The sequence below is a fragment of the Hakea prostrata genome, chromosome 10 (genome assembly GCF_041222555.1).
Source record: "Hakea prostrata isolate BN-2017 chromosome 10, UWA_Hpros_2, whole genome shotgun sequence".
Lineage (NCBI taxonomy): Eukaryota > Viridiplantae > Streptophyta > Magnoliopsida > Proteales > Proteaceae > Hakea > Hakea prostrata.
Window position 1 is genome coordinate 44,426,282 of NC_142609.1, and position 27,163 is coordinate 44,453,444.

The following is a 27,163-nucleotide window of genomic DNA, read 5'->3' on the forward strand; positions in this document are numbered from 1 at the left end:
AGTATCTTTAAGAAAGACGATGGTTCTAATCACCAAATACAAGAGAACCTAACTTCATTGTAAATTAAGGAATTCATCACAAAAAAAAAGGAAGTAACCTAATCATCGGCAAAAGAAAAGTCACCACAAAATAAATAAAACAAGTACTTTATTGTTTATCAGATAATTAACAACAGTAAATGAGAGTGGCGCAGCGGAAGCGTGGTGGGCCCATAACCCACAGGTCCCAGGATCGAAACCTGGCTCTGATAAATCAGAGAAGCTTCTAATAGCTTTTTTCTTTATTTTTACTTTTTTCGAATATACTTTAGAACTCTCCTATCCACAGGATCTGGATCACCTGATCTTAACTTCACGTGGCACATATGTAGTCATTGATTGATTACGGAGAATTGTTTCTCATTCCAAAATTCCTTGTTTTCTCAATGTTCTTTTCGTGTACAAATTCAAAAAAATTATATAAAATTGAATGTTCAGGCTCCATTACAGAATCTGAGACTGACTTCTAGCTTGACTTCTTCAAAGAAACAAGTTACTGGGTTATTCACATCTGAGGTCCCCAATAGTATCTTGAATGGTCCTGGTTTTTTTCAGCTTCCTCAAAATTCACAATCCTTGCTCAACTTGTAAATATATGGTGTCACAATGTTTCAACGGTTGAACTCCAGAAGCTGCTCATCCTCCTTAGCACGGACAGCATTTGATACAATCAACAGCTTATAGCTTGCGCTGCTCCAGCCTTGATAAACTAAGATGCTGTAATCTTCAAGACACCAACAAATTCGTGCCATTTGTAATCTCCTTGATAATCAAGTGGGGGAATACTGGTAAGCAACACAAGTGATGCATCCATCATCCATGTCCAATTCTACAAGAACCACCAGCTGAAGGTTTGGAATTCAAATGAAACACTCTAAAACAAGCTTGCAGCACGAAAATCATGAATTCACTGGCCGAGTACAGCAGACATGGACATACCTTAACAGCTTCAGTTTGATTGTTTGTTCTCTCCTGGTTAGAGTTCCTCATCTCAGCACCAGTTAAAGAGCACATGATTCCTTCTAAGTTCCACTTGCTTGTAGCACTCATCCTCGATTCATCTTTACCCAATGTATATTCCCATGAAAACTTTGGTTGGCAACTTTTTATTCAGGTTGAGAAGAACTTTTCTGCTATATATCCTGTAATCCTTGGTAGCCCATCTGAGTCGGACTATATACATATTACCAAAAATGGGGTGTGAAATTTAGAAGCTACCCTTCTGCTTCGATCCAACTAGATGCGTGACTCTTCTTTGTTACTCCTCTTTTCTTCATGATTGACCGCAGATTTGCAACCTCAGTCCATTCGTTGGCTTCAGCGTACATGTTAATTAGGAGAACATAGTAGCCACAGTTGTATGGCTCCAAAGTCATCAATTTATCAACTGCAACCTGAGCAATTTCCAAGTTCCCGTGAAGCTTACACCCACCCAAAACAGCCCCCCATATGACTGCATTTGGTTCAATTGTCATGTCTTTTACCAATCCCAGTGCCTCATCAAGAAGGCCAGCACGGCACAGGAGATCAACCATACAGCCATGGTGTTCAATTTCAGGATTGATAGAGTAATCCTGTGTCATGCGACGAAATATACAACGTCCTTCTTCAACCAGTCCTCCATGAGTACAGGCACTAAGTACACTAACAAAAGTAACCCCATTAGGCACGACCTTCTCCCTCTCCATACAGTTAAACATGGCCAATGCTTCTTTCGCATACCCATGAGATGCAAGCCCTTCAATCACAGAATTCCAGCAGAACAGATTTTTGTCTTTCAGTTTGAAAAAGACCACAAGAGATCTATCCAAGTTTCCACATTTTGCATACATGTCAACTAATGCAGATCCGATATATACATCAAGGTTGAACTTGTTTTGGATCACATAAATATGTATCTCCCTTCCTAAATCAAGAGCTCCAAGATGGGCACAAGCTGAAATCACTGTGGACATGGTGACTTCATCAGGTCTGACCCCTGCATTCTTCATCTCTTGAAACACTCCCAGTGCATCCTGGAACTGCTTGTTCTGCGAATAACAGAAAATCATGGTAGTCCATGAGACCAGATCCCTCACAGGCATCCGATTGAACAAGAGTGCAGCAGAGTCAACATTCCCGGACCTAGCATAACCATCAATCATGGTATTCCAAGACGCAATGTTTTTCTCAGGCATCTCGTTGAACAACTTCTCTGCGGAACCCAAGTCTCCAACTCGCACATGACAAGCAATCATTGAAGCCCATGCAAAGGCATCTCTTTCAGACATTTCGTCGAACACCTTCCGGGATTGAAGATTTTTACCAACGATAGAATAAAAATCCAGCAAAGCAGTTTGAACAAAAACATGGGATTCAAGACCATTCTTCCAAATGTGACCATGAACTGCTTCACCAAAGCCCAATGCAGATAAATGGCTACAAGCTTTGATCAAACATGAGAAGGTATAGCTTGTGGGAGAAACCCATGCTCTCAACATCTGTAAGTAAAACTGGAGACCCTGAACAGAGGAACCACACCGAACAGAGCCTCTTATCATGGCGTTATAAACAAAAACATTGGGTTCTTCCATGTGGGCAAAGGCAAGTATAGCATAATCCATTCGACCTAAGGTCGAGCACACACCAACAAATTGATTCATCAAGAAACGATCTTGGTGAGAATTCCTCTTAACCATTGTTGAGTAAACAGATTCGAGCTGTCTTAGCTCAGAGCATCTCTTCAATTGAGAAGCTTCCAATTGTTGGTGGGTAAAGTAATCATCAGAGTTTGGCAGCACATTTGAGAATGAATTATGTTGTAAGAAGGCAAAATTTGTCTTATTTTGCTTGGATCTCCTGAACAAGGATATCATGCAAGCAGTGAAAGATCAACTCTAATACGAAACTGGAAGGAATTCACAAAATGGATAAACCATTGATACACCACAGCAACAAGGATTTGCTTATTTGCTATTTCTTGGTAAGTGACCACTTTAGTAATTTTCATTAGGTCTGAGGATATTCTCGTAATTAGCATAAGCAGAGATGAGGAGCAAACCTTAAACCCTAGCTAACTAAAACCCTAACTTCGATAGGATCATCTGCCTTCATAAGAGAGTCATCATCGCCTCACAGCTTCTCATGACTTCGAGGAAGGTAAGATGTTCTTCAGAATTTTGAATTTTTCGTTTCCTTTTGGATTTCTTTTTTTGTTCAAACCTCAATCTTCTTATCGCTTTACAAGTTTTTGAAAGCACATATCGAAGGCTTGCAGGTGCTTGTAATTTTAAGCCTGTTGAGCTCAAAAACTGTGCGAGATTTTAGACCGTCATTCTCATTTAATGTCCTCTCGATGACGTTTCATTACCTTAACTTGAGGATTTTCTAAGGGAGACGGGAAATTTCATTATTTTTCTCATTGATAATTTCAATTAAAACTACCTTTTTTCCCCTTTCTTCTAAGCCTTTTTGTTCGATTATACAGAAAAATCCGATTTTGAGGAAAGAAATGGCGAACCCTAAGGTTTTCTTCGACATTTTGATCGGGAAAATGAAAGCCGGCAGAATCGTGATGGAATTATTTGCAGGTGTGACACCAAAAACCGCGGAGAACTTCCGGTGCCTCTGCACAGGTGAGAAAGGTATTGGAAAATCTGGGAAGCCATTGCATTACAAAGGCTCCGCCTTTCACCGGATTATCCCGAGCTTCATGTGCCAAGGTGGGGATATCAATGGAACTGGATGAGAATCCATTTATGGAATGGAGTTTGAAGATGAAAACTTCAAGATGAAACACACTGGACCTGGAATTTTGTCTATGGTGAATAGAGGACCTTTCACCAATAGCTCTCAGTTCTTTATTTGCACTGAGAAAACAGCATGGCTTGATCGAAAACATGTTGTGTTTGGGAAGGTTGTTGATGGTTATAGCGTTGTTAAGGAAATTGAGAATGTGGGTTCACCTAGTGGAACGCCTTCTTCAACTGTTGTCATTGAAGACTGCGGGGAGATCAAAGAGACCTGATCTTCTTGGTTTCTCATTCAAGAATGTTTCTTTAAGGTGCTGGTGTGTGGTATTTGACTTGGGATGTGTTTGATAAAGATTTTGGGAAGAAAAATGTATATTATTTCATGTTTTTTCTTTGTTCTTGTTCTTGATCTGCATATTCAAAAGAATCAAAACAAAAAAAAATTATTACAATAGTAATAATACTTCTAGTAATTTTCATTTGAATCTTGAGTTTGATTAAGTCATTTTTAGTTGAAATAAAATGATATTTTATATTTATCTCTCAGTGATGCATAGGGGTACCAAATTAAAAACCCTTCAAAGAAAAAGAGACGCCCCATCTTTTAGATCTAGTGAAGGGAAAGTGTTGGCTGAAACATAAATTTAAAAGATCTGAAGCTCCCATTACATAAATTAAAACTTGCTATTTGCAGTTAACATTGCATGTTCATCTACAACAGTCATTGATGAATCTTTTTCTATAGACTGAAAAGGATGCAAAGGCATTTTGGTTATAAAAACTATTGATACTTTCAGATATCATAGAGGAAGCAAATGTGAAGTGTTATTTTATTTGGACTACAAAAGATTTAGATCACACCAAAGGGATCTAAATGAAAATTACCTTAATATTTTTTTCAGGCTTGGAGAGCCATTAACCATATAATAGCATAAAAACACTTTCAATTATATGTAAATCTAATCAGAAAATTTTATTGTTTTTAAATTGCAAGAATGAATTGTAGCAACAGAATTTCCTGGGATTACATTCATGAACAGAATTACTGGTAACTTACAACTAAGAAAATCAAGGAATATCTAATGCATCAGAACGTTGAAGACCAGAAACCGGCAAGCTCTTGAGGACATCTCTGAGAGCGTAGTAATGGCTCTCACACTTATGATCTGAAATCAAGTTACTTGATAGCACGATCCTTTGAAAGTGTTCACCTGGGTGCCTCTTCCAGAGTGTGTATGATTCCATTCCTTTACTGCTTTTGTTTTCATTATCTGCATCCACTTCTCTCTTAATATAGTATACTGATCCAGGGACAAACAATTCCTCTGGCATTGAAGATCTGTCAGCTGCACTGCGTACTAATGTTTTCGATTGAGGGGCTTCAGCAGCAGGATTTGATTTTTTCATCATCGAAGCATCTGTTTGTAGGAAACATGACAGGGTTAGATAAAAACACCAAAAACATTTCCAACTTCAGCCACAAAAAGCACTTAAGTAAATTCAAAAAACAAGCAAAGATTGGACAGGAAAAATGAGCTGCAGGTAAGGTATGTAGTGAAGATCAGGAATACATCAACACAACACAGCACAGGACAAAATGCTTTATATCTAGGGGCGGACCTTGGCACAATAGTTAGTGGATCCCAGTTGTAGCCTGAAGTCAAGGCATCAAAACAGCCTCTAAGCAAAAATTGCTAACGTTCTGCCCACCTTGCCCAACATCCAAAATTGCAAGATACCCACCTTAACAGTCAAACCCTTTGACCTCTCACTCACTTAAATGACCAAACCCTTAGGTGGGTGAAGGGAGAATCTTCTTCCCAAAACCCGCCAGAAACCCTACATCGCCCGCAACCATCACCCCTCTCCTGCCGGCGATTTTTATGTTTTTTTGGCAGATGACCCCTCTCCTGCCGGCAATTTTTATGTTTTTTTGGCAGATGCAAAGGTGTCAGGGAAGACTAGGATAAACTATGGGATTCTAGGCAACAATCTACTTTCCCCATCTCAATCCATGAAGCTTATCAAGAAACTGAAAGCACATACCGTTAAGCTTTATGAACCAGAACCCAAAATCCTCAAATCCCTGACTAAAACCGATTTTGAAGTAGCTCTTATGGTTCCTAACCAAATAATCTCAAACATCTCATCAAAGCAAACCCTAGCAAACAAATTGGGTCAATACCAATCTTGTCCCCTTCTATCCCAAAGCCAGGATTCGAACCCTCTTCATTCTCGCCTTCGACATCTCAGTTCTGAAGTCGCACGGTCATGATGGAACAACCTTTCCATTGTACAAAGGCCATCCCTTATTACAACAACCACTCATTAAGTCCCAAAATAAAACACCGACCTCTTTGAACAAATTTGAATCCTAAATCTGTGTGTTTTGAAAAACTCATCATCCCAATTATAAAGCTTAATAGATTTTCAGAGCTAACATTGCCTAGTTAGAAGAAACACATAACAGTATCATTTATCGGATGTTGTGTTTCATTTGATGATAGATGATGCTGCATACTTCCAGGTAGATGGTTCCTCAACTCGAAACACACAGTTGGAAAAAAATTGTACCATAGCTTTGATAAAAGAGGCAGGCTTTTCACTTACCAGAATCATTTGTTTGGCCTGGAAAGTGAGCATAATCAGCAATTTTACGTGCCGCAACTTGTACAGAAGACACCACCTGCTTTGCATTAGCAACCAAGTCTACAACTCGCTTCCACTCCCCCTGTTCTATGAAAGTCGTCCTGAAAAACCATAAAACTTGGCTTTAGAGAAGTCTTAGCTTCCTGATTCTCTCTTAGACATCCAGATCCTGTTTCTTGTTTTCATTATCTCAAGAGAATATTATCGACTTAGATTCCTCGATAAGGCTAGGTTTAACTGTCCCAATCCTCTATATGTCTGTCCCTATAACCAAAGAAAAATCTGTTAAGAGCAAAAGTACCTAAAAGGAAAGATGCACAAAGCCTCAGATATAGGAGAAGCTTCATCACTGGAATATAACATAAACAGACTGGGAATTTCCACAACTAATAATACAGGGGAAACTACACTGGAAAGCTAAAAAAATGACATCACAGAAATCTGCTGTTAGGGGCCAATTTTACATCTGACAAAAGAATACCCCAGGCAACTGCCCTAGCTTTTGTATTAGGTTAGAATTGTGAAACAATGACAGAATCTTGGACATTTTGTCAGAAAATAAAAAATTGGAAAGATGAAATTTGTTATTTTAGACCATAGTTGATCACAAACCATGCATTGTACTGTAAGGGTGTCAATACGGTACGGTATTGGTAATTCGACATGGTACGGTACTGTACCGCATTTCAAACCATCCAACCATAACCGTGCCATACCATATAAATTCGGTACGGTATGAAAACGGTATTTTAAAAACGGTTCGGTCCGGTTTCGGTATGAAATCGGTACAACAAAAACGGAACGGTTCGCTATATGGTACAGTATGAATTCGGTATAAAATCATATCACTTGGCTAATGAACCTTAATTTAGAAGGGCACTCCAATAGATGAGAAAGAGAAGAGATTGATTAAGCCAAATAACAGCCAAGGGAAACATACCCTTAAGATAGCATGAAGGACATAGATGAGACAAAAAAATGGAGACAACATTAGCTATTTTGGAATTCAAACTTGCCTACATGTTTGTCCATTCTCTCCTATATAAGACAACATTTTTTAGGCTTCCAATATAACGAAACACCCATGTAAATTTCATACTTGAAATGCTTGGAAAATTGCAAATACAAATGAAACGCTATACTTTCTTGGCTCTTGCTGCTAGGAGGTTAATGGTTATTAGGAAAGTAGGCAACTTGTTTGGTGGGAAAACAAATAATAGAAATACAATCCCAAATTAGCACAAATTGTTTAAAGACTAACTGGTTAAGATCTACAGAAATGGAAGAACCATCTATTACAACTATAGTCCTTTAGCACCTTGGTTATTCACCTGTTATGGTTTAAAGGTTAAACTAAAATTACAAAACGAACATTAAAAACGGTATTCGGTACGGTTCAGTATTCGGTAATTCAGTACAGTATACGGTATGTACCAACGGTATACCGTCTGAAACCAAAACCGTACCGTACCAAATTCTAGAAAACGGTTTCGGTACATACCGTACCGAATTTGAATCGGTATGGTACGATGCGGTTTTAAACGGTTTTGGTACCGTATTGACACCCTTATTGTATTGAATGACAATAATTGTTTACAGCTAAAGTATCATGCATTCGACTCAATTATACAGCAACGCCAAGCCACTAACTAATCAGACATTGGGTAACTTATACCACAACAGCAACCCATTAACATATATATATATATATATATATATATATATATATATATATATATATATATATATATATATATATATATATATATATATATATATATATATAATATTTATATATTTTTTTTTTTATGAATAAATAATTAGATTAAAACAACAACGCCAAAATAGAAAGGGAAAGAGGGGGGGGGGAGAGCCACAGCCTAAGGTGAGACTCCATGAGCTAATAATCAGCCTATTCCTCATGGAGTCAAGTTACCGAGGGATGGGGTAAAGAGAGAAGTCTAGATGAGACCTCAAAACAAATGGCCTTCCAAATAAAGTCAAGGGATCGAGATTTGGGGGTCCAACGCCTAAGATTTTGCTCCCAACACAAATGGTGGATAATCACACCAAATACAAGCTTGCCCACCTGGTCGCAGAGGGAAGAGCCAAAGAAGACTCTCAAGCACCAGGCCCAATCTCAAGTGAAACACTAAGAGCGCCTCGACCTACGCCAATGGAGGCAACGGCTTTCTCCCAAAGGGAGTGGGAAAAGGCAAAGGAGGAAAAGGTGCTCAAAGTCCTCGCTACAGTTCCAACACAAGGTACAATTAGGGTTAATGAGGAAGGCTTGTGTGGGGAGGGCAAGGCTAAGGGCTCTCTAGAGAGTGAGAGAGTGAGAGAGTGACGGGGGATGTGGCCTTTAAACCAAACTAGGGGACCTAAGGGACAGCGGGATGGAGGTGTCTAATAAGGTTCCAAGCAGAGGAGGTGGAGAAAAGCTTAGTGGGGGAGGGCAACCCCTATTAACTCATATTAATCAAAGTTTGCACAGAAGTTACCCCCTTTCCTTAACCCCCTCTGTCTAGACATATACATTGCTTTCAGAGGTAGCTCTGAAATTTCAATTACAGGCCAAAATAAATATTCTACAGCCTAGTTCCATCCACAAAATGATTTGTCCTATGGTTCGGAGTTAATCTTTTAACTTACCAATCAGTTTGAAGAATTTCATTCCTCAATCTTACTAGGGAAGCCACGCTTAACCGAGGAACTATATCATCCTGCAATGAGGAAAATATGACAAAAATGAACCAAAAAGAGACACATAGAAAGCTAACAACATATAATAACATAAATAAGACCTATCTCATCAGGGAAAGTGGGGAAAGAGAATGACAGAATTAAAATTAAAAAAAAAAAGGATAAAGTCTGACATGAAAATTAGAATACAACATTAATCCTGCAAAGAGGGGGGGAAAAAAGGCAACAAACCCCGACAGGAAAACCGGAGTATGAAAATAGATAATAGCAGATTAAACACACACAAGGTAAAAGAAAAGCGGGGGGGGGGGGGGGGGGATGTGTTGCATTGCAGAAAAGATCGTGAAGAAAATACCACTCCACCAACCCTCAGACAAAGCACATTTTTGAACTTCCATATTATATGTTTAGAAGCCACAACAGAATTCTGTAAAGGTATACAAATGAAAACTCACCTGCAGCACCAAAGTAGAAACATAGCTAGAGCAGCTTTCAGCAAGTCCTTTAGAGACACAAGGTGGAGTTGCAATGCCAACAGAAGAAACTATATCAGGACTAAACCCCAATTCCTTCGATGACTTTTTACGAAGCATTATAGCAAGTAATGCAGCAGCAGCACCTCCAAGAGAATGTCCCACCAGCCTCAATCTAAATCCCTGTATATACATTAGGCTCACTACAACGGTGAAGAAAGTAACTTTCTTACTGTAGCCAGAAATACACAGAACATTGGCATTCAGTAACTGACAAGGCAAGAACATCACCCACCTCATGTTTTTTCAAGCATGTCCTTAATGTGTCAATCTCATGATGAAGAAACCAACGAGCAGCTTCAGCTGTACCAAAGTGGGATGAGTAGCCTTCAAATGTTAATTCTTGGTCACTTGAAGAAGCAATATTAGTTATAAGGTCAGGGACAGTATGGGTTCCGCGGATTCCAAAAATCACAAGCTTGTTACGAGTGTCAATTCCTATGTAGTAACCAGGCCTCATAACATTGGAACGTTTGACAAATTTCACAATGTTCTGTTCTCGAATCATAGTGCTACGTGCAAGACCTGTGGTGCTGTCCTTATAACACCCTTTTGCCAACTCAGTGTAATACATGAGGTCCTGAACCTAATATTACAAAAACCCACTAATTCCGTAACTAGCAGGAAGAAAATTGTTTTGAATCAACCAAACTAAAATTCATCCATAATATCAGGAAAGAAAGAAAAAAAAATCCTTTCCATCACCAATGTCTACAATTAATCCAAGAAGTACGTGGATTCCAGTAATTACCATAGCATCAGATGAGATCAGAATGCCATTGACACCCTCCATTTGATTAGACGATGCCTGACGAAGATAGACAAGATATAAACCTAATGCAAGATCACCCAGGCTCCAGTCCTGAATCCCAGCTTTACTCCGCTGGATGCTCGCAATAATCTCAGATACAGAACGAGTGGCAGGAGGGGACTTCTGCTCATTGTCACTCCCTGCAACATATGATCACTGAATCACAGATTGAAAGAACTAGGTAACCAACGAAATTATAAGCAGATCCATGGCCTTTGAATACAATATTACTCCAAAAAAAACCACAACCATTCGATGTTGGATAAAGCACATTGTCTGCTATTACTTATTAGTTCTCATTTTTTGAACTAGAAAATAATCCACGGGTTAACCCCCTACCCCAACACAACTCTCTCTAAGCTGTTAAAGCAAATAATCCATGCAGAACATACTAGAGACGAATGACAGAAAGCAGCAGACCTGTTGGCAGAGCCCATTTGTACAGCTGCAAGGCAGGTTCAAGTGCTTTGGTAAGCCAATCAAGTTCTAATTTCCACTTGTTACCATCGCTCATATCATCCTCATCGGAACTATACTTGGAAAACCCTGACTCAAAATAAAAATGCTCGTTCATTTCAGGACGTCTGGTGATCCGAGATGCATCTTTCACCTCTTTCGAATCATCCTTCTTACTGCTACCGGCTTTCGACAATTGAGATTGACATCGAATAAGAACACCATACAGAAAACCATGACACAACTCCTGTTTCCTTAACAAGCATAGACCGTTGTCTGCAGATTCGAAATATTAATAAAAGCGTAAACATGGAAACTTAAACATTATGATGGAAATAATGTGAGTTGCACTGCAAAAACACTAAAACCTGTAATAGAAGAAAGCAAAAACAGGTCGATATCAATAGAAACAAGGGTCAAACAATACGAACCCTAAAGTTTCCAGTACATCGGTTATAAATAGAAAGAGAAATTAAAAGCAAAAGCAGAAAAGCATATAGATATGAACCTACCGAGTCGATTGAAGAAAAGCTTCATGGATGACTTAATCATCTGAATGGCTGATTGGGAACGACGCTGGCTTTACGTTCTACAATGGTTCAAAGCTTCACGCTTTCACAGAACTCAAAGGTGATTGCCCCTTTCTAATGTGAACAACGCAGAGGACACAGAACTCATCGGGAGAAAAACCGCCGGCCACCGGCACAAGCTGAAAAAGATGCTGCCTGTGACTGGTGTTGATTTAGGCGATTAGCACTTGGAAGAACCTGGAACAAATGAGTGTCATGAGTCATGACCAGGATTGAAAACCGAAATCGTTGAGGTGTCGTCTCAATTGATACCGATTCAAATCGCCCTAAATCCCTTGGAATTGGTGTCAATTGGTTCGGCCGGGTCGGTTTCAGTCGGGTCTAGTTGGATTATTGGTCCAAAAAAAGCTGGACTTTGACAGCTAGTACGACATGTCAAGCATTTGGTCCGGTCCGGTCCGGCTGTGTCGATTCTTAGGCCATAATCAGGTCATTATTATGAGTGTGGATCATTTCTCTTAATGGGGACCACTCTGTTACCAGACAACAGCTTTGCAACCACAAGCTATGTCGGGCTTACAAATAAAAAATAATAAAACATTTTAAAAAAAAATCAACACCCTAATCCTATGGGCCCTGTAATTTATGGTCAACAGTCGGGGAGATGATTTGGATTCCATTATAAGGCTTAACCGAGCTGTAAACTTTGTTGGATTCAACTCCCGGATGGTATATGTAATTGTCTCCCACCCCCCATATCATTAGTCTATTGAAAAGAAGAAAAAAAAAACATTTAATTTTGTGTATAATTGAAAATAAGTATTTATGCATTTTTTATCTTTATTTTATTTTCTTTCTACCAAAAAAATATTTATTTTATTTTCTAATAATTTTTCTCTTATTATGAAACAAAATTAATATATGGTGTATTCAAATAAAAGAAATTTATAATTGTTCATTTGGATTTGCAACCTCAAATACCATGTCAACTTATTATTTGACGTCTAAAATAAGACATGATCCATTGAAGATTTCAAGCAAAAGGTATGTAATTGAAATTTCCTACTTGATGCTGCAGAGACAAACTTGCACCTATCATCTTCTTCTACGAATCAATGCAATCATAACATTTGTTGCAAAAATTATATTTTCCCTCATTTCTTTGATCATGGAACCAATAACTCAGACTACATAATATTACATTAACTTACATTATGAATTAATACGTGTGACTGCACGTGTAATTTCACTAGTGCACTATGTATAACAAAACGATTACTTTTGTTTTTTCTTGCAAAAAATTACCGTTCCTAGCAAATGCATCTCATAAAATTTTGGATGAAGTTTGTTGAGGCAAATTAAAATTATAAACAAATAAAGGTAATGCAATTGAATGAATGTGAATGGTTAATATATTATGGGGATTGGTTTTTTATTTTTGGTAACAAAATAGAGGATGCAATAGTGGTGATCTTGTGCTTTCTGTTGTGCAATGTTCAGACTTTCAAGTTAAACCTATGTAAACATTAGTTCTATGAACTACCAGCGCAAGCACTAGCCCTGTCATAAGCCTACCTGAGCCTAGTATAGTCCACTAAAGCCAATAGTCATCCCATACTCAAGTCAAAGAGCACAAATATCTAATGTGAGAAGGAGAGGAGTAGAAGGGATTTTTTTTGGGGGCCAAAATAATAGAAGGGGTTTAAACATGAGACATGGGGCTACCAAACTGCATGAGAGTAAGCTTGGAACCACTAAACCACTAATCCCCAGTCAAGAGCATGTACAAAAGTGTCCGCAATTGATATATCGCCCTGTCACTAGGGGGGTGACACAATTCCCTCAACGAAACGACACATACCAAATGTCAACGATATATCGGCGATATATCACGAAAAGTTGATTTTTTGGTGATATATCTATTGCACACTGTGTCCGTGATATGTCACCGAGTCGCTGGGGGCTACACGATTCCCCCCAGCGACCCGATTTATACCTAAAGTCGGCAAGATGGTCGATTTTTCAATAAAAATCAGATGAATCATGGCCCATGGGCTTCCATGGTTGATTCTGCAAACTCTTTGCCACCGGATGCCCATCCAAGGTTGGAAAGTTTTCAGCTTTTTTAACTCTATGTCCCTTAACAAACTTGTTACCTTATCTTAGCCATTGCATAACCAATTTCTGGTGTTTGTCAAAGTCGAATCTTGCTTTCTCCATATCGCTTCTCCTTTCTCGATCGACCTTTCTCTTGATTTCCTTTATTGGGAAGTATCTTGGAGGAACAAAGGTGAGCTATTTTGTGCACCGATGAATTTAAGGGTTCAAATTACGGTGGTGCATCATAAACAATGTTGCTGTAAATTTGAGAAGAGAAAGTGAGAAGAAGACGAGCGAAATTGAAGATTTCTCTTCCAAGTTCCAAAGTACTTTGGTTCTCATCAGTGTTCACATGGCGCATCATGCAGTGTATAAGCCACATGGCTATATGGATGAAACGTGTAATGGACTCATGTGAAGTATACTTTTATAAACTATAAATGGGTTGGATCCTGCATGTGGCAGTTGGTAGTTTGTATATGGGGCCCACTCGATAAACCTGAGCCTAGCCCAATAAAGCTTTGTTATTTCAATTCTCATAGCCCATATTTAAGTCTAACCCATAATTAAAATTGATATATCACAAAAAAAAATCGATTTTTTTGCAAAAACTCACCATATTTAACATAATTTAATTCAATTTTTCACAAAATTTTCATTTAATTTTTGCCAAAGTGACATAAAACCTCTACAGGCAACAGAATATGAAGCATGAATCATATTCAACATAATTGTATAATGAATTGTATACTTTAATACTTCTCTTCACTAGTTGTGTATTTGTGTTTTTTTTACATGTTTACATTAGTTTATATGAGTTTTCCAAACTTTCAATTTGCTCGCATATAGCCTGGCATGTGCCAATCATAAACTTTAGATTAAGTGATGTTTTAGCCCAAAATAATGCTCCTAGTGTGTTTAATGGCATCAAATTATGCAACACAACAAAAATTCAAGTTAAAACAACCATAAATACCCCTCGAAACCATAGCTCAAATTTTCATCGATACTCCTGCCAAAAGTCGCCAACATATCAGCAAAGTGTCGCCGTGTCGGTGGCGTTACCAGCCACCGCTACGGTGACACTGTCTGACATTTCGGACCTTGGTCAAGAGGTTTAACCGGCCCAAAGTATCCAGGGGCATTATCGAGAATCAACGAAGACTCGAGGGTAATATCGTCCTTGGGTCAGCGGACATTTACGCGCCTAGTTGTTCCGTGGAACGACGTGTTTGTAAAGAACTAAAGCCATTTCAGACGTCGCTGTACATAGCCCTTATTTTCTTTCCTTGGCATCAATATTTCTTCATAAAGGATTCAGGAGAGATTCTGGGTTGATCGATCTGGAACTCTATTGCCGTACGACAATGGGGTTCACTTCTTTCGTGGGCAGGCTTCTCTTCGTATCCGTCTTCCTCTTCTCTGCATGGCAAGAGTAAGATTTTCTGCTTTAGATCTGCTTTTGTCTTACTGTTTCATGGATTTTCCTTCTAAGTTATCTGCTTTCATTTCGTGTTTGTTGATTATGTGACCCTGTGCCCCTTTTTGTGTAGAAAAGCTAGGGTTTTTTATTCCTAAATTGTAGATTTTCTCTTGGCTGCCAGATCTGGTAGATATAAAGTTCTTGACGGAATGTTTACGAAATTCTTTGCTTTAATTTTGATTTGATGTCGTAATACAATCTGCTTCATTGATTTGGCTTTCGTTATTGGCGAATTTGGTGCTTCATATATTTGGACCAGTAATGCACTAAAGTTGACTTACTATAATCATCAAGTTTTCGGGTTGAGTTTCTACCTTTTAAATGTTGACGACTAGATTGAATAATAACCGAAGAAACAACTATTATTGAGGCTTGTCTATAACAGAGCTGAATGAATTGTTGTTAATAGATTTCAGTCTGTCAGAATGAGATCTTATTGTGATGATCTGTTTAGTAATAGGGACATAAATAGTAATTGGTAGGTATCCGCTTACTGCGTATGAGAGGATGATTTACAACTTTTCTCCCTGTTGACAAGGAGTTGTTTCAATGCCATTTGCAGTATTACTTCGACATTTGCTATGATTCATCACATAACTCTCAAAACTGAGAATACTGTTGCACCCATTTTCGTTTTCTTTCTCCTGCCTGTATAATCCGAGATGTAATTGTTGCCTTCCGATGCCTTCTTTCTCCTATCAATCCAAGAATTATCTTGTTAATATTTTATGACTCTAAAATTTGAAATTTTGTTGCTTTTGGAATTTGTTTATTTGAGCTCTGTTAGTAATGTTGCATCTTTGGGTTTAACAAACCATTGGCTTGACCAAGGTTCCAAATTATATTTTTTGCACTTCATTGTCAATGCAGACGGCTAAGCAAATGCATGGTTTGAAATTCAATGTTTTTCCATATGTTGTACTTCAACCCTATAAAACTCTATGCCATATTTATTCCTAAGCTGTTCATTTGGTTATTTAGAATCTCTATCTTTTAATGTAGTTGCCATCGGTCTAACTAAAGATCTTAAATGTAACTGGTCTTGTCAGTGGATTTCCCTGGTGAACCCCTGTTCCAGAAGATCCTTGATCCTAGTCTCATAGTTCTGCACTATTTGATGGTACTTCTCTTTGGTGCTACTACAGCCATCATGTGAGAACCCTATCAAATTGTTTTACAGCATTTTTATCCCCTCACTTTCCCATTTCTGCATCTCAAACCAATTGATGGGAAAAGCGGTGAGAGGACAGAAAAGGGAAGGAATGGAAAATAAAGAGAATATGTACTTGTGGGTTCTGCAATCAAACAGTAAGCTTGTTCCACCATTTTGTGTAGGGATTTTCTAAGGCATGGGGTGGGAAAAAGTCATTGCCACTTAAATAAACAAGCTTGTCAATTTAAGGAAGCTTGTCTTGATTTTCCCACCCAACTTATCCCATGCCTTTTTACCTTTTTCTTAACAAACTCACTTTAAGAATTTCCATCTTTGAAAACCTATTGGGCAAGGTCGTGTGCCATTGTTTTGACTTTTTATCCATTTGCAATTTGACTTTCCAGCTATTTTTATTGGATTCAAATGGAGAGAGATTTTTCTTCTTCTTCTTCTTTTTTTTTTTTTTTTCCCCGGGGTGGGGGGGGGGGGGGGGTATTTGACTAAAATGATATTTGGCATAAGTAATTTCTTAATTATAGTTCAATACCATTTCTAAGAACAATATTCACTATCAAAGTTGGGAAACCACAAGTACCATTTAGAGTGATCTTGAACCATAACCAATTCATATTTTCAATCAGAAATTATATCCTAAATACAACCTATTTAAAAGAAGAAAATCTAACCTACGAAGGAAACCTAGTAAAATTAGAAACAAACTTCAACAGAAATAATTTCTCAAGATTCTTAACAAACTCTTCAAAGCTTGCAAAATATTTTCCTTTCTACAAGTTGACTTAATAATATATTATCACCTAAATAAAATAAGTTCCTAATATCCTCCTATCCTTCTAGATCCAAGACCAAGTTGGAGCAGTTTCGTCTCTAACTGGATTTCCAACTGTGTTTTGGTTGGTCTAGGGTAGTTTTTCCTGCATCACCACACCTGTGAATGGGTGAGAGATCTGGAAGAGAGTGGGTCATACAGTCCAATCATATTCTTCTCTATATTTCATTTCTTGTTTGTTTCTACTCTTTTTTTTTTTTTGGTGCTTCAATTGCGATCTGAGATCAACTGAGGTTTCAAATAACTGGTAGCGTTCATTAATTCAATAGAAGTTTCAATGCTACCATAGTGCTGATTGAATTACATCTCAATATTACCTGTGTGTGCTGCTGTTTCTTGGAAAGTTCATTATACTTCTGTGGAATTGATAGCAACTCTAGCCATTCTACTACATTACCTTGGCTTCATCGAATTGCTGGTTACTTCCACCATTCCACCTTTAGTGGTTAAATCTAACCTTTTCTAGGTATGGGATGAGGGGAGCTAAATCATGGTAATGCCTAGAAAATTTACCTTTGCAGTTTATGTTATTTGCTTGGTGAAAGAAAAGTTTCATGCTATATAATGAACTCATCTATACGGTGCCACTCGCTTCTTCGAAGTTACCACTAGGGTTGCGTGCCAAATCTGTGTTAGTTGGCTAAGCAATATTTGTCAGCATGTTTTAGATTTGTTGCTGGGATAAAATGTTTCTTCAGATATTTTGTTTTTAATCTAACATAATATAATGTGCAACATAGGTTTAATGAGTTTGGGACTGACGGTGGGCCTGCAGCAAGGGCTCTTAGACCAAAGTACGATGTTTTTATGGGTCATGTGTCTTCCCGGCTCGGGGTGCAAGTTCCACCGATTGAAGTGAGATATATTCTTATCCATTTTGATGAAGATTTTATATTATGGCTAATCAAATTGGTTGCTCTGTAACTGATTGATACATTATTTGCAGCTTAAACATCTAGTGGCTGCGTCAATTTCTCTGAAGGGGATCGGAAGCATACTATTCATCTTCGGCAGTTCGGCTGGAGCTTACCTTCTGGTTGGTAGTTGTATTTGACATGGCTTTTTTTCTTCTCGTCTATGCTGTGTCTCTCTGCAGATGATGGGAACCAGTTTTTATGTGCTCTTCTTTTTATGATTGTGCTGAGTTTGTATGCCGTCCTGGTGCAGCTTCTACGACAGTTGCTTACAACTCCAATCTTGTATGACTTCTACAACTATGACACTGACAAGAAAGAATTTGGTTTACTCTTTGTTAAGTTCACTCAGGTTAGCTATTCTACTCTCTTGAAGTCTGCTTTCTCATCTGCTTTGCTTTAATAATGTGCTGTCATTGGAATTGGTTTTAATCGTATTATTGCCTCTATTATGGGCTTCATGAACCTGCTGATATGGGAGTATTGAATTTTTTTCCCTCCTGCAGAATTTGGCACTCTTTGGGGCGTTGCTCTTTTTCCTCGGCATGAAGAATGTCCCGAAAAGACAGCCTAAAAAGAAGGCTCCAAAAACAAAAACAAGTTAGAAATAAGAGAGTGACATTTTTTGACACATTTTTTTGTTATTCAGCCAGGATATGCACGGTGGAATTATTGGGATCTTTGTCTCTTATTGTTGCATCAGAATCCCCCACCTTTTTTGACTTCTGTTTTTAGTATTTTTTTCCCCCCATGTTGATCAGGGTTATTTTTGTTGCTTATGGGCACTTCATGAACCCCCCCCCCTCTGCTCTCTTCTAAATTGAGGTTTAAAGTGACCTTATGTGTTGCACATTTTTTAAACCAATCTAGATCAGAATTAACTTGCTGATCCCCAATTTTTAATGTTTTGGAGCAGTTGAATCTAGGGACCTTGGTAAAGGTTGGTTCTCAGATTTATCTAACGTGGGACCCACATTAAAGAATCAGATTTCTGGAAATCAGATTTGGGCTTTTTTGGGGGGCAAGTATCAGTAGTATTGCATATAGGTCTTAGAACATAAGGATACAGAGAACAGATGTTCAATCTATAAGATTTGGACTTTTTGGGGCAACAGTAGTATTACATACAGGTGTTAGAACTCAAGGAGACAACAGATCTTGAGCGCCCCCCTTATTCCCAAAAAACAAGAAAAAAAAAAAGATATCAGCTCCTCTTCTGACATGCGTCACTTTGGATTGTTGACACGTGTGTTATTCTAATCGCCTTAGTATCACGGAATTTTAGATATTTATGTTTCTTGAGATTTCTGTGTACTTCTCCCTCCAAATCGCCTTAGTCCTGAAATTCCCAAATCTTAGTTTTTGTTTTCTTAAACGTATCATCTTCCCCTTAATAACCTTCTCTAATTTAAAAAAATAAAAAAAATAAAAAATAAAAAACAAGAAAAAAGGAAAAGCTCTGAACCCTACGTAAGTAAATTAGCTGAAAGAATTACAACAACCAGTGAAATCAGAAATGAGATTCATCATCTTCTAATTGAACAAGTTTGAAACTCTATGCAATGCCTTGTCATCTAAGAAGACTGAAACCCTAACCAAAGTCACATCACATAGGTGAAAGGTCCGGGTAGCCTAGCTATTCCTATTCCATTAACAAAAAGATCTCTCATTAAGTACATCACACAATTATAAAGGATAATAAATAAATATAATTGATTGTAAACACATAAGGTTTATGTGTAATTTGCCACAATTCCAAACAATCACTTGCGTTGTGAAAAACTCTAGAGAAGTGAAACAAGATAAGAAAACTTCAAAAATGTTACCTAGTGCCAACTGCCAACATGTCTTTTTATAATAATTTTGCTTCCGTCAAACGAGATTTCGGACTGTCAAATTTGAACTCTCGATCAAAATTTAATTTTGACTGTTGAAGTTGAACAGCCGAGATCGAAATTTCGATCAAACGGTCTAAAATATTTTGCTTAACCTTTATGCGAAAGTCCTTTTATAGACTTATCGACTAAAGACTCATTTGAAGAAGTGGACCATTAGAACCATTATATAAACCAAACCAGATTCGACCATTCAAGTTTCAAATTTATTGAATATATTTATGTTCATCCAAACAAAAAAGTGCTCCCACGACGGCTTTAGCACTTTAAATACATGGAGACCTAGGGATTGGGTGATGAGATCTTTTTTATTTATTTTTTACCTGTAAATCCTACCGGATTTGTGGTGATAAAGCCATCCAGGAGTCCAGACGAGGTGATGATCTGGATTCAACAAAAGAAGGTTGAAGATATTTAAAAATTGGGAAGCGTGTGTGACGTTTGAATTTGAACTACAGCCTCTACCGACTCTTCCACAACAGCACTGGTCGTAGGTCTAAACTTGGAACCGTGTTTGATGAATCTGATCTGGAATTTGGAATTTGGAATTTGAAATTTCAAAACCAAAGGCCGTAATCCACCTTAACACGCTATTACGATGGTTCCGCAATCACTGTAGCAGAGCAAACTGATCTACCTTATGAACTGGCTGCTGCTCTGAAAAGTTAAAAATTTAAAACAAAAAGAAAAATCTTCACGCTGTCTGAGACGAAGAATCTTCGATCCCACGCTGATGACAGTTGCCCAGATTAATTAAATATTTAATTTTGTAGTTTTCAGTTTTACTTTTACCCATAAAATAAAAAAAATTACAACCAATGATATAACTTATAAGCATCGCGTGATACCTTTCACTTCTGTTTTTTATTACATTAGTTTTTCCTGTTCTTTTTTAATTTAAAGATCCATGTCAATTTACGATTATACCCTTAATGCACGGTTTGTTTGCTAGAATAAAGCTTTGATGAGGTTACATATATTTTAAATATTAAATATACTATAAAACTTCATCTCTTTGACTCCAAAATTTTGAACTTTTGATTTCATAGTATTTTGCAAACCGAGCCAACCCTTTAAAGTTATATATAGTTTTTTATGAACACAACAAAAGATAAAATGCTACACATATGCCATTGGAAGAGTATTTGGTGGATTGAAATTATGTTCTCAGTCAAAAAAATTGATGGAGATTGCTTGTCTAACTATTTATTAGACAACAAAAAATATCATATGATTTTATTTTATTTTTGTTTGATAAGTCATCATATGATTTTTTTGAAAAGGCAAAGAAGAGACAGATTGAGTTTGTTGATGACAATAAAATAAATGTTAGTGACATTGATGATGATGAGATCGCCAACATTTGAAATGTAGTAGGCGATACTAACAACGGAAAAATATATTATTATAAAATTATAAATCAAATCCTGTAAACTCATGATTTAGAATGATGAAATATCCATTGTGTCTTTATTTCAACTAACGTTTTTGATATATCTTGATAATATTTGTTAGTTTTTTGATACAATGTATAATGTATATTGTATATAAATTTTTATGCATGTTTTATTATTTTTTTTCACTATGTTCAAGTGTGAAACTTAATTTGAATGTCAGCATTTTCTAAGGTCTTTGTTAAATTTATTATAAATATTTACACACAAGAACCCAAGAATTAACATCGTTCAATATGAAATTAATGTAAACCAAGACGGCCTTAGAATGCCAAACCAAGTAAACCTAACATGCACACACATTCAATGAATGCCTCATAAGGATACAGGATACAGCGATGGTGACACCTGATATGAATATGAGACAGCGTGGGCCATAGAAGGCCCATTGGCCCCAAGATCCAGGGGCATTATCGAGAATTAAAAAAAGTCGAGGGTTATTAAGATCTATTGACCTTCAAGCGCTTTGTTGTTTGAATCGGAACGGTCGCGTTTAAAAAGGGATCTTCGAGGACTCTGTGCCCGTCTCCCCTGTTTTCTCTCCTTCGCTTCTATATTTTTTCTTCATCTACCAAGTCTTCTGCAGAGATTCTTGGGTGAGAAAGCTTTGCCCCCATCCTCTGAGTCTTTACAACAATGGGTTTCACTTCTTTCTTGGGCCGAGTTCTCTTCGCATCAGTCTTCATCCTCTCAGCATGGCAAGAGTGAGTTTTTTCTGCTTAAACTCATTTCTTAGTTGACAGATCTGTCTCGTACTCATTTTTTTCTTACTGTTTCATGGATTTCAATTGCAAGGCCTCAGCTTTGGTTTGTTTATCTGTTGAATCTGTGATTTGTGTGTTTCTTCAGAGATAAGCTAGGGTTTTTGTTCATTTAGTTGTAGATTTTCTATTTGGTGATGGATCTGTTTGGTTTACAGGTTGCGGTTAGTCTTTTTTGACAAAAGACGTCCAAAGTACTTTCTTGAGTTTGGGTTTTTAGTTGAGTCTTGAATTTTGTTCTTGGTTTCTTGCCGTGTGATCTGAGTTCGTAAGACAATCCAATTAAACAACCTTGGCTTTAATTATTGGCTACTTTGGTTTCTTCATATGTTTGGCTAGTGATATGCTGGAGTTGACCTCTTTTTGTAAGGGGTTGGAGGCGGAGGGGGAGGTTACTCTTGTTTCTTTTTTTTTCTTTTTCCCATACAGTTGCATCAAGAATCGATGCTTGGTGCTGTGAATTTAGTTTTCTGGTTTTTATAGTGTTGAAGAGGGGAAGAATTGAATAAACTACTCCTGTTAGTCTTCCTTTGTGGTATTCATTGAGGAGTTGGATGCCTCCTTGTTAATGATTTTTGTTAATTAGAGTGAGGTGTAATTATGATATTCCGTTTTGATTATCAAGGTATCAATGACAGGTGTTTCTTTCGTTGAGTGTTTATGAATGGTGATTCACGGCTTGTCTGCGTGTTTCCCTGAAATCAGTTTATTTGAGCTCTGGCAGCAATATAGTATCTGTGGGTGTAATAAATCATTTGCAGGACTAAGTTCCACATTATTTTCTTTACAGCATTATGTCGATCTGGATAGCTGAGCATACCCAGAGTCTTTCCAGATGGTTTAGTGGAATCCTGGAAAGCCTATGCTATCATTCTTCTTGAATAGCTCATTTGGCTGCTGGTCTTTATCTCTTAATGTAGTTGCCCCGTCTGTGGGGAGGATCAGAATTCTACTCTATTAGAGATCTGTGTTATGCTTTGAGAATTTACATTAGAATTAAGTAATTGAATTACTGAGATAGGTATTTTCATCACATGTGTCATGAATGTTTAGGTGGCTGACTGATTCCCCATCTCTGTTGGGCTTGACAAAAATAATTGTATTTTTCTCTTATACTAATGTTGCAAATGGAAGGGTTTCTCAACTTAAGACTGTGCCTAGTATTTGTTTGCAAAGCTTTGTTCCCACCATTTCTTCATGAATCATGTTGGTGCCCATTTCTGCCCTCTTTTCCTAGCAGTAACTTGCTTTCTAGCCCAGCTTTTGGTCCTATTTATGGTGATTATTGTTCTTACCTGGGATCTGCATTACTTCCAGTATCTTCTTCCCTTCTCTTGTTGTCTTCATCCCGCCCCATTTTATCACCTTCCCCAGTTTCTGCATTCCCCTTCCATACCCCCTCTCTATTCTCTTTCCTGCGACCATGTTCCTTTTTTGTGTATAATGTTATATTTCTCTTTAATGAGCTTCATGAGAGACATGGACTACCCTTCGTGCATTTCCTTCTGGGGGAATTTGGGGTATATTGCTTCACTCTACTAATCATTTATGTTGTGCAATGGCATGCTCAGTGTTACTACTTCCCAGCTTCAGATCAGTAGCTGTCACTCCTGATAAACATTGATACTTTGGACTTCCCATGTCCAGCTGGTGAATACCAAGTCACCCAGAGGCTGAAGGTTTTGTCATTAAATATTTGTGGTGAACCCCATTTCTATTGTTCCAGAAGATCCTTGATCTTAGTCTCTTAGTGCTGCATTATTTGGTGGTACAAGCCTAAATCGGTGCTACAGTCATCATTTGTGGGAATATGCTTACAGTCATCTTAATTGGTGCTGCAGGCATCATGAATGTCATGGCAATATGCTTACTAATGAATTGTGATTTCAATTAGTTGCTTGGTACAGGATAAATTTCATGCTAAATGATGCATTTAACTAAACAATGTCAATTGCTTCTTTTAAAATTCCTACTTGTGTTGTGCACTTGAACATGGGTTTGTTGATGGGATGAATTGTTTATTTGCATACTTTTTGTGGCCTAACTTGAGTTGCAATTTAGGTTTAATGAATTTGGGACGGACGGTGGGCCAGCAGCAAAGGCTTTAAGACCAAAGTACAATGCTTTTACTGGACATGTATCTTCCCACCTTGGATTGCAAGTTCCAGAGATTGAAGTAAGATTAATTCTTCCCTATTTTGTTAAAGATTTTATGTTTTGGCTGTTGTCAAATTGGTTGCTCTGTAACTGAGAGAGAAGTTATTTACAGCTTAAACATCTAGTAGCTGCTGCTATTTCTCTGAAGGGGATTGGAGGCATTCTCTTCATCTTTGGCAGTTCTTTTGGAGCTTACCTTCTGGTTCGTAGTTGTATTTGAAAATGGCTGTTTCCTTCTTTATTTAGCATGTTTCTAAATGGGTGAACGCAGAACAATTTTTATGTGAACTCATATTTATGATTGTGCTGAGTTTTGTACGCTTTCCTTGTGCAGCTTCTTCATCAGTTGCTTGCAGCTCCGATATTGTACGACTTCTACAACTATGATATTGACAAAAAAGAATTTGCTCTACTTTTTGTGAAGTTTACTCAGGTTAGCCGTTCAGTCTCCGCGTGCTCTTTGAATTGTCTCGTTAGAATTTGTCTTGGATCATAATACTGCCTCTGTGGGTTTCATGAGCCATTTGATAATCTTTGAATCAACTTTCATTTGCAGAGTTTGGCACTTTTTGGGGCGCTGCTCTTTTTCCTTGCTATGAAGAATTCAGTCCCAAGAAGGCAGCCCAAGAAGAAAGCTCCCAAACCAAAAACCAATTAGACACAAGAAGGTTACAAAGTTGAGGTTGATGGATTTTGCCCATGGGTGCAAGAAAAGCTTGTTGGCACACAACTATGTTATTAAGCCAGGATCTGCAATGGATTTGTTGGGGATCTTTACCTCTCTGTTCTTGTATCAGAAACTCTGCCCCCACTTCCTTTCTTTTTAAGGTCCCCTCCCCCTTCTTTCTCCCCGTTGAGGAGGGATTTTATTTTTGGTGCATTTAGGCACCTGATGATGATCAACCTTGAAATTGAGATTTAGAGTGAGTCTATGGTTATTTTTTGTTGTATTTTTGCCACATTAGGTTGTAGTACGGTAGACTCTATATGGGTCGTCCATTGATTCTGAATTTGTTTACATGCTTGGCCATTTTAGAAGGATTTGAATGACTCTCTTCTTTGCATCTTAGATTCTTAATTTTCTCCTTTTTCGGCAGGTAATGTGAAAGATTGATGAGAAGCGTTTTAAATCCTCACCTAAGTTAAAATAAATGTAAAATCATCTAAAGAAAATCTCACTTGTTATATATCTGCTGTAATCTAAATAAAGAACAATAATTTGGGTCTGTTTTTGGGATAAAACAGAGGTTTGTATAAGCAAGGGAACAATTAAGGTATAAGCTGGATCCTCTTGGTTCAACAAGAAGAGTCATAATCCCCCAGGAGAGTAAACTGTTTTTAAGTAAAACCTATTAGGGGTTATAAACTGTTCCGTTTCTCTGATTTTAGGTAAGAAACAGTTTTCATGTTATTGTATATTTTCAGCATTTTTTATCATAAAAGAGATAGGAAAAAAAATTTGAGTGTTTAGGATCTTGAAATAGACGTGAAAAAAGATGAGAATGTTTTTTTTTTTTTTTTTTTGGGTAAATGATAAGGATGCCTTTTTCAAGAGAAGCTCTGTTTATTGTGAGAAAAATCAATTTGGTGTTCCTTGAAAGTGGGTTCAAAATTATGTCAAATCAGTTCAGTGTATCAAAAATGGAAAAACACAAAAAAACAGAACTAAGAGGACATGCATCTCTTGAGCTGATTTTACTCCAAAAAATACAAGAAACATGAACATTATCAAACTATACATGACATAAGGACTGGCCAAAAGATAACATATGTGGGGCGAGTTTTTTTGGGTCATCATCAAACCAGTTATAGCGATTGGGGGCCCACATGCCTAGAGGGAAGGGGGAAGGTGCAGTAGGGACAGAGGTCCAAATCCAAGACCTTCTTAGATTTTACTCTCTACATAGAAAATTGCCACCAGTATGCTAGAAGTACATCTCCACATGGTGCCAAGTTCTTAAGGTAAATTTGGTTGCTTTGGTGCTTAATCCGATACTTTGTTCAAAAACACTCCCAATTCACGAAACTGCTTTTAGGGCCTGTTTGGTTAAATGAATCCAAAGATTTGAAACCTCTGGATTAATGAATGTGAGATTTCTATTCATTTATAAAAAAAAAGATTTATTCCCATTTGGTTGTGAAAATCTTTAGATTCATGAAATCTGGAGATTCATCTTTTATATTAAAAACATGAATCTGTAGATTTATGGGAATGTGGTGAAATCTCTCCTTACTATAAAAACGCTAAACATTTGCACATTTACAAAAACCACAGATGAATCCATAGATTTCATTCCACATATTCAGTTAAATTTATAAATTATGACTTGGGGCCTATTTGATTACATGAATCTAGAGATTTTGAAATCTCTATATTTGCAAATGGGAGATTTATATCCGTTTGGTTGTGTGAATCTTTAAATTCATGAAATCTAGAGATTTATATTTTTACAATAAAAACATGAATTTGTAGATTTATAGGTATGAGGTGAAATCCAGAGATTTCATTCCTATTAATAAAGGCGTTAAACATTTGAACCATGACTCCATAAATGTTTTTTTAAGATGAAATTACAAATTTCATTCCAAAGATTCAGGCTAACCAAACAATGAATTTTATGAATCATGACTCCATAAATTGAAATTTATAGATTTACATGAGCCTAAAGATTTCAAATATCTAGAAATTTCAAATTTATAGATTTCAAATCTATAGATTCATAATTTATAAAATTAACTATTATGTTAACTGAACATGTGGATGAAATAAGTGGATTCATCTGTAATTTTTATGAATACAAAAATGTATAGTATTCTTATAATAGGGATGAAATCTCTGGATTTCCCCTTGTTTTCATAAATCTACTGATTCACGTTTTTAGTGTAAAAAGATGAATCTCTAGACTTCATGAATCCAAGGATTTTCACAAGCAAACATGTATAAATC

The 27,163-nt window shown here is 37.3% G+C and overlaps 3 protein-coding genes and 2 pseudogenes across 4 annotated transcripts; 3 read left to right on the forward strand and 2 right to left on the reverse strand.

Moving 5' to 3' along the window:
* Positions 1–701: 701 nt before the first annotated feature.
* Positions 702–3,032, reverse strand: LOC149003316 (pentatricopeptide repeat-containing protein At1g06143 pseudogene; annotated as a pseudogene).
* Positions 3,033–3,121: 89 nt separating this feature from the next.
* On the forward strand, positions 3,122–4,613 carry LOC149003317 (peptidyl-prolyl cis-trans isomerase CYP19-3-like; annotated as a pseudogene). The gene is made up of 2 exons (XR_016170236.1): positions 3,122–3,177; positions 3,506–4,613. The product of XR_016170236.1 is annotated as a peptidyl-prolyl cis-trans isomerase CYP19-3-like (transcript).
* Positions 4,614–4,749: 136 nt separating this feature from the next.
* Positions 4,750–11,704, reverse strand: LOC149003318 (alpha/beta-Hydrolases superfamily protein). The gene is made up of 8 exons (XM_089137090.1): positions 11,435–11,704; positions 10,887–11,198; positions 10,407–10,606; positions 9,891–10,241; positions 9,578–9,778; positions 9,072–9,142; positions 6,381–6,520; positions 4,750–5,188 (listed from the first exon to the last, which is right to left on the reverse strand). The coding sequence occupies exons 1-8, from the start codon at positions 11,472–11,474 to the stop codon at positions 4,839–4,841; spliced, it is 1,665 nt and encodes a 554-aa protein (XP_088993216.1). The 5' UTR covers positions 11,475–11,704; the 3' UTR covers positions 4,750–4,838.
* A 3,096-nt stretch (positions 11,705–14,800) lies between these two features.
* LOC149003319 (uncharacterized) lies at positions 14,801–18,935 on the forward strand. Its single transcript, XM_089138509.1, has 5 exons — positions 14,801–14,987; positions 17,776–17,890; positions 17,982–18,071; positions 18,203–18,301; positions 18,456–18,935. The coding sequence occupies exons 1-5, from the start codon at positions 14,920–14,922 to the stop codon at positions 18,552–18,554; spliced, it is 471 nt and encodes a 156-aa protein (XP_088994635.1). The 5' UTR covers positions 14,801–14,919; the 3' UTR covers positions 18,555–18,935.
* A 2,848-nt stretch (positions 18,936–21,783) lies between these two features.
* LOC149003320 (uncharacterized) lies at positions 21,784–25,272 on the forward strand. The gene is made up of 5 exons (XM_089138493.1): positions 21,784–22,002; positions 24,121–24,235; positions 24,329–24,418; positions 24,551–24,649; positions 24,773–25,272. Exons 1-5 carry the CDS (start codon positions 21,935–21,937, stop codon positions 24,872–24,874), a joined length of 474 nt encoding a protein of 157 aa, XP_088994619.1. The 5' UTR covers positions 21,784–21,934; the 3' UTR covers positions 24,875–25,272.
* The last annotated feature ends 1,891 nt before the right edge of the window (positions 25,273–27,163 follow it).

What these genes read in the sequence shown, in the direction of transcription:
- LOC149003319 (XM_089138509.1), top strand. Translation starts at nt 14,920, where the DNA reads ATGGGGTTCACTTCTTTCGTGGGCAGGCTTCTCTTCGTATCCGTCTTC. An exon ending in CTCTTCTCTGCATGGCAAGA is followed by an intron (nt 14,988 to 17,775) that starts GTAAGATTTTCT and finishes TGTGCAACATAG; the next exon opens with GTTTAATGAGTTTGGGACTG. An exon ending in TCTTTGTTAAGTTCACTCAG is followed by an intron (nt 18,302 to 18,455) that starts GTTAGCTATTCT and finishes TCCCTCCTGCAG; the next exon opens with AATTTGGCACTCTTTGGGGC.
- LOC149003320 (XM_089138493.1), top strand. Translation starts at nt 21,935, where the DNA reads ATGGGTTTCACTTCTTTCTTGGGCCGAGTTCTCTTCGCATCAGTCTTC. An exon ending in ATCCTCTCAGCATGGCAAGA is followed by an intron (nt 22,003 to 24,120) that starts GTGAGTTTTTTC and finishes GTTGCAATTTAG; the next exon opens with GTTTAATGAATTTGGGACGG. An exon ending in TGCAAGTTCCAGAGATTGAA is followed by an intron (nt 24,236 to 24,328) that starts GTAAGATTAATT and finishes AGTTATTTACAG; the next exon opens with CTTAAACATCTAGTAGCTGC.
- LOC149003318 (XM_089137090.1), bottom strand. Translation starts at nt 11,474, where the DNA reads ATGATTAAGTCATCCATGAAGCTTTTCTTCAATCGACTCG. An exon ending in CATGCTTGAAAAAACATGAG is followed by an intron (nt 9,779 to 9,890) that starts GTGGGTGATGTT and finishes ATGTATATACAG; the next exon opens with GGATTTAGATTGAGGCTGGT. An exon ending in TTTCTACTTTGGTGCTGCAG is followed by an intron (nt 9,143 to 9,577) that starts GTGAGTTTTCAT and finishes TCCTCATTGCAG; the next exon opens with GATGATATAGTTCCTCGGTT.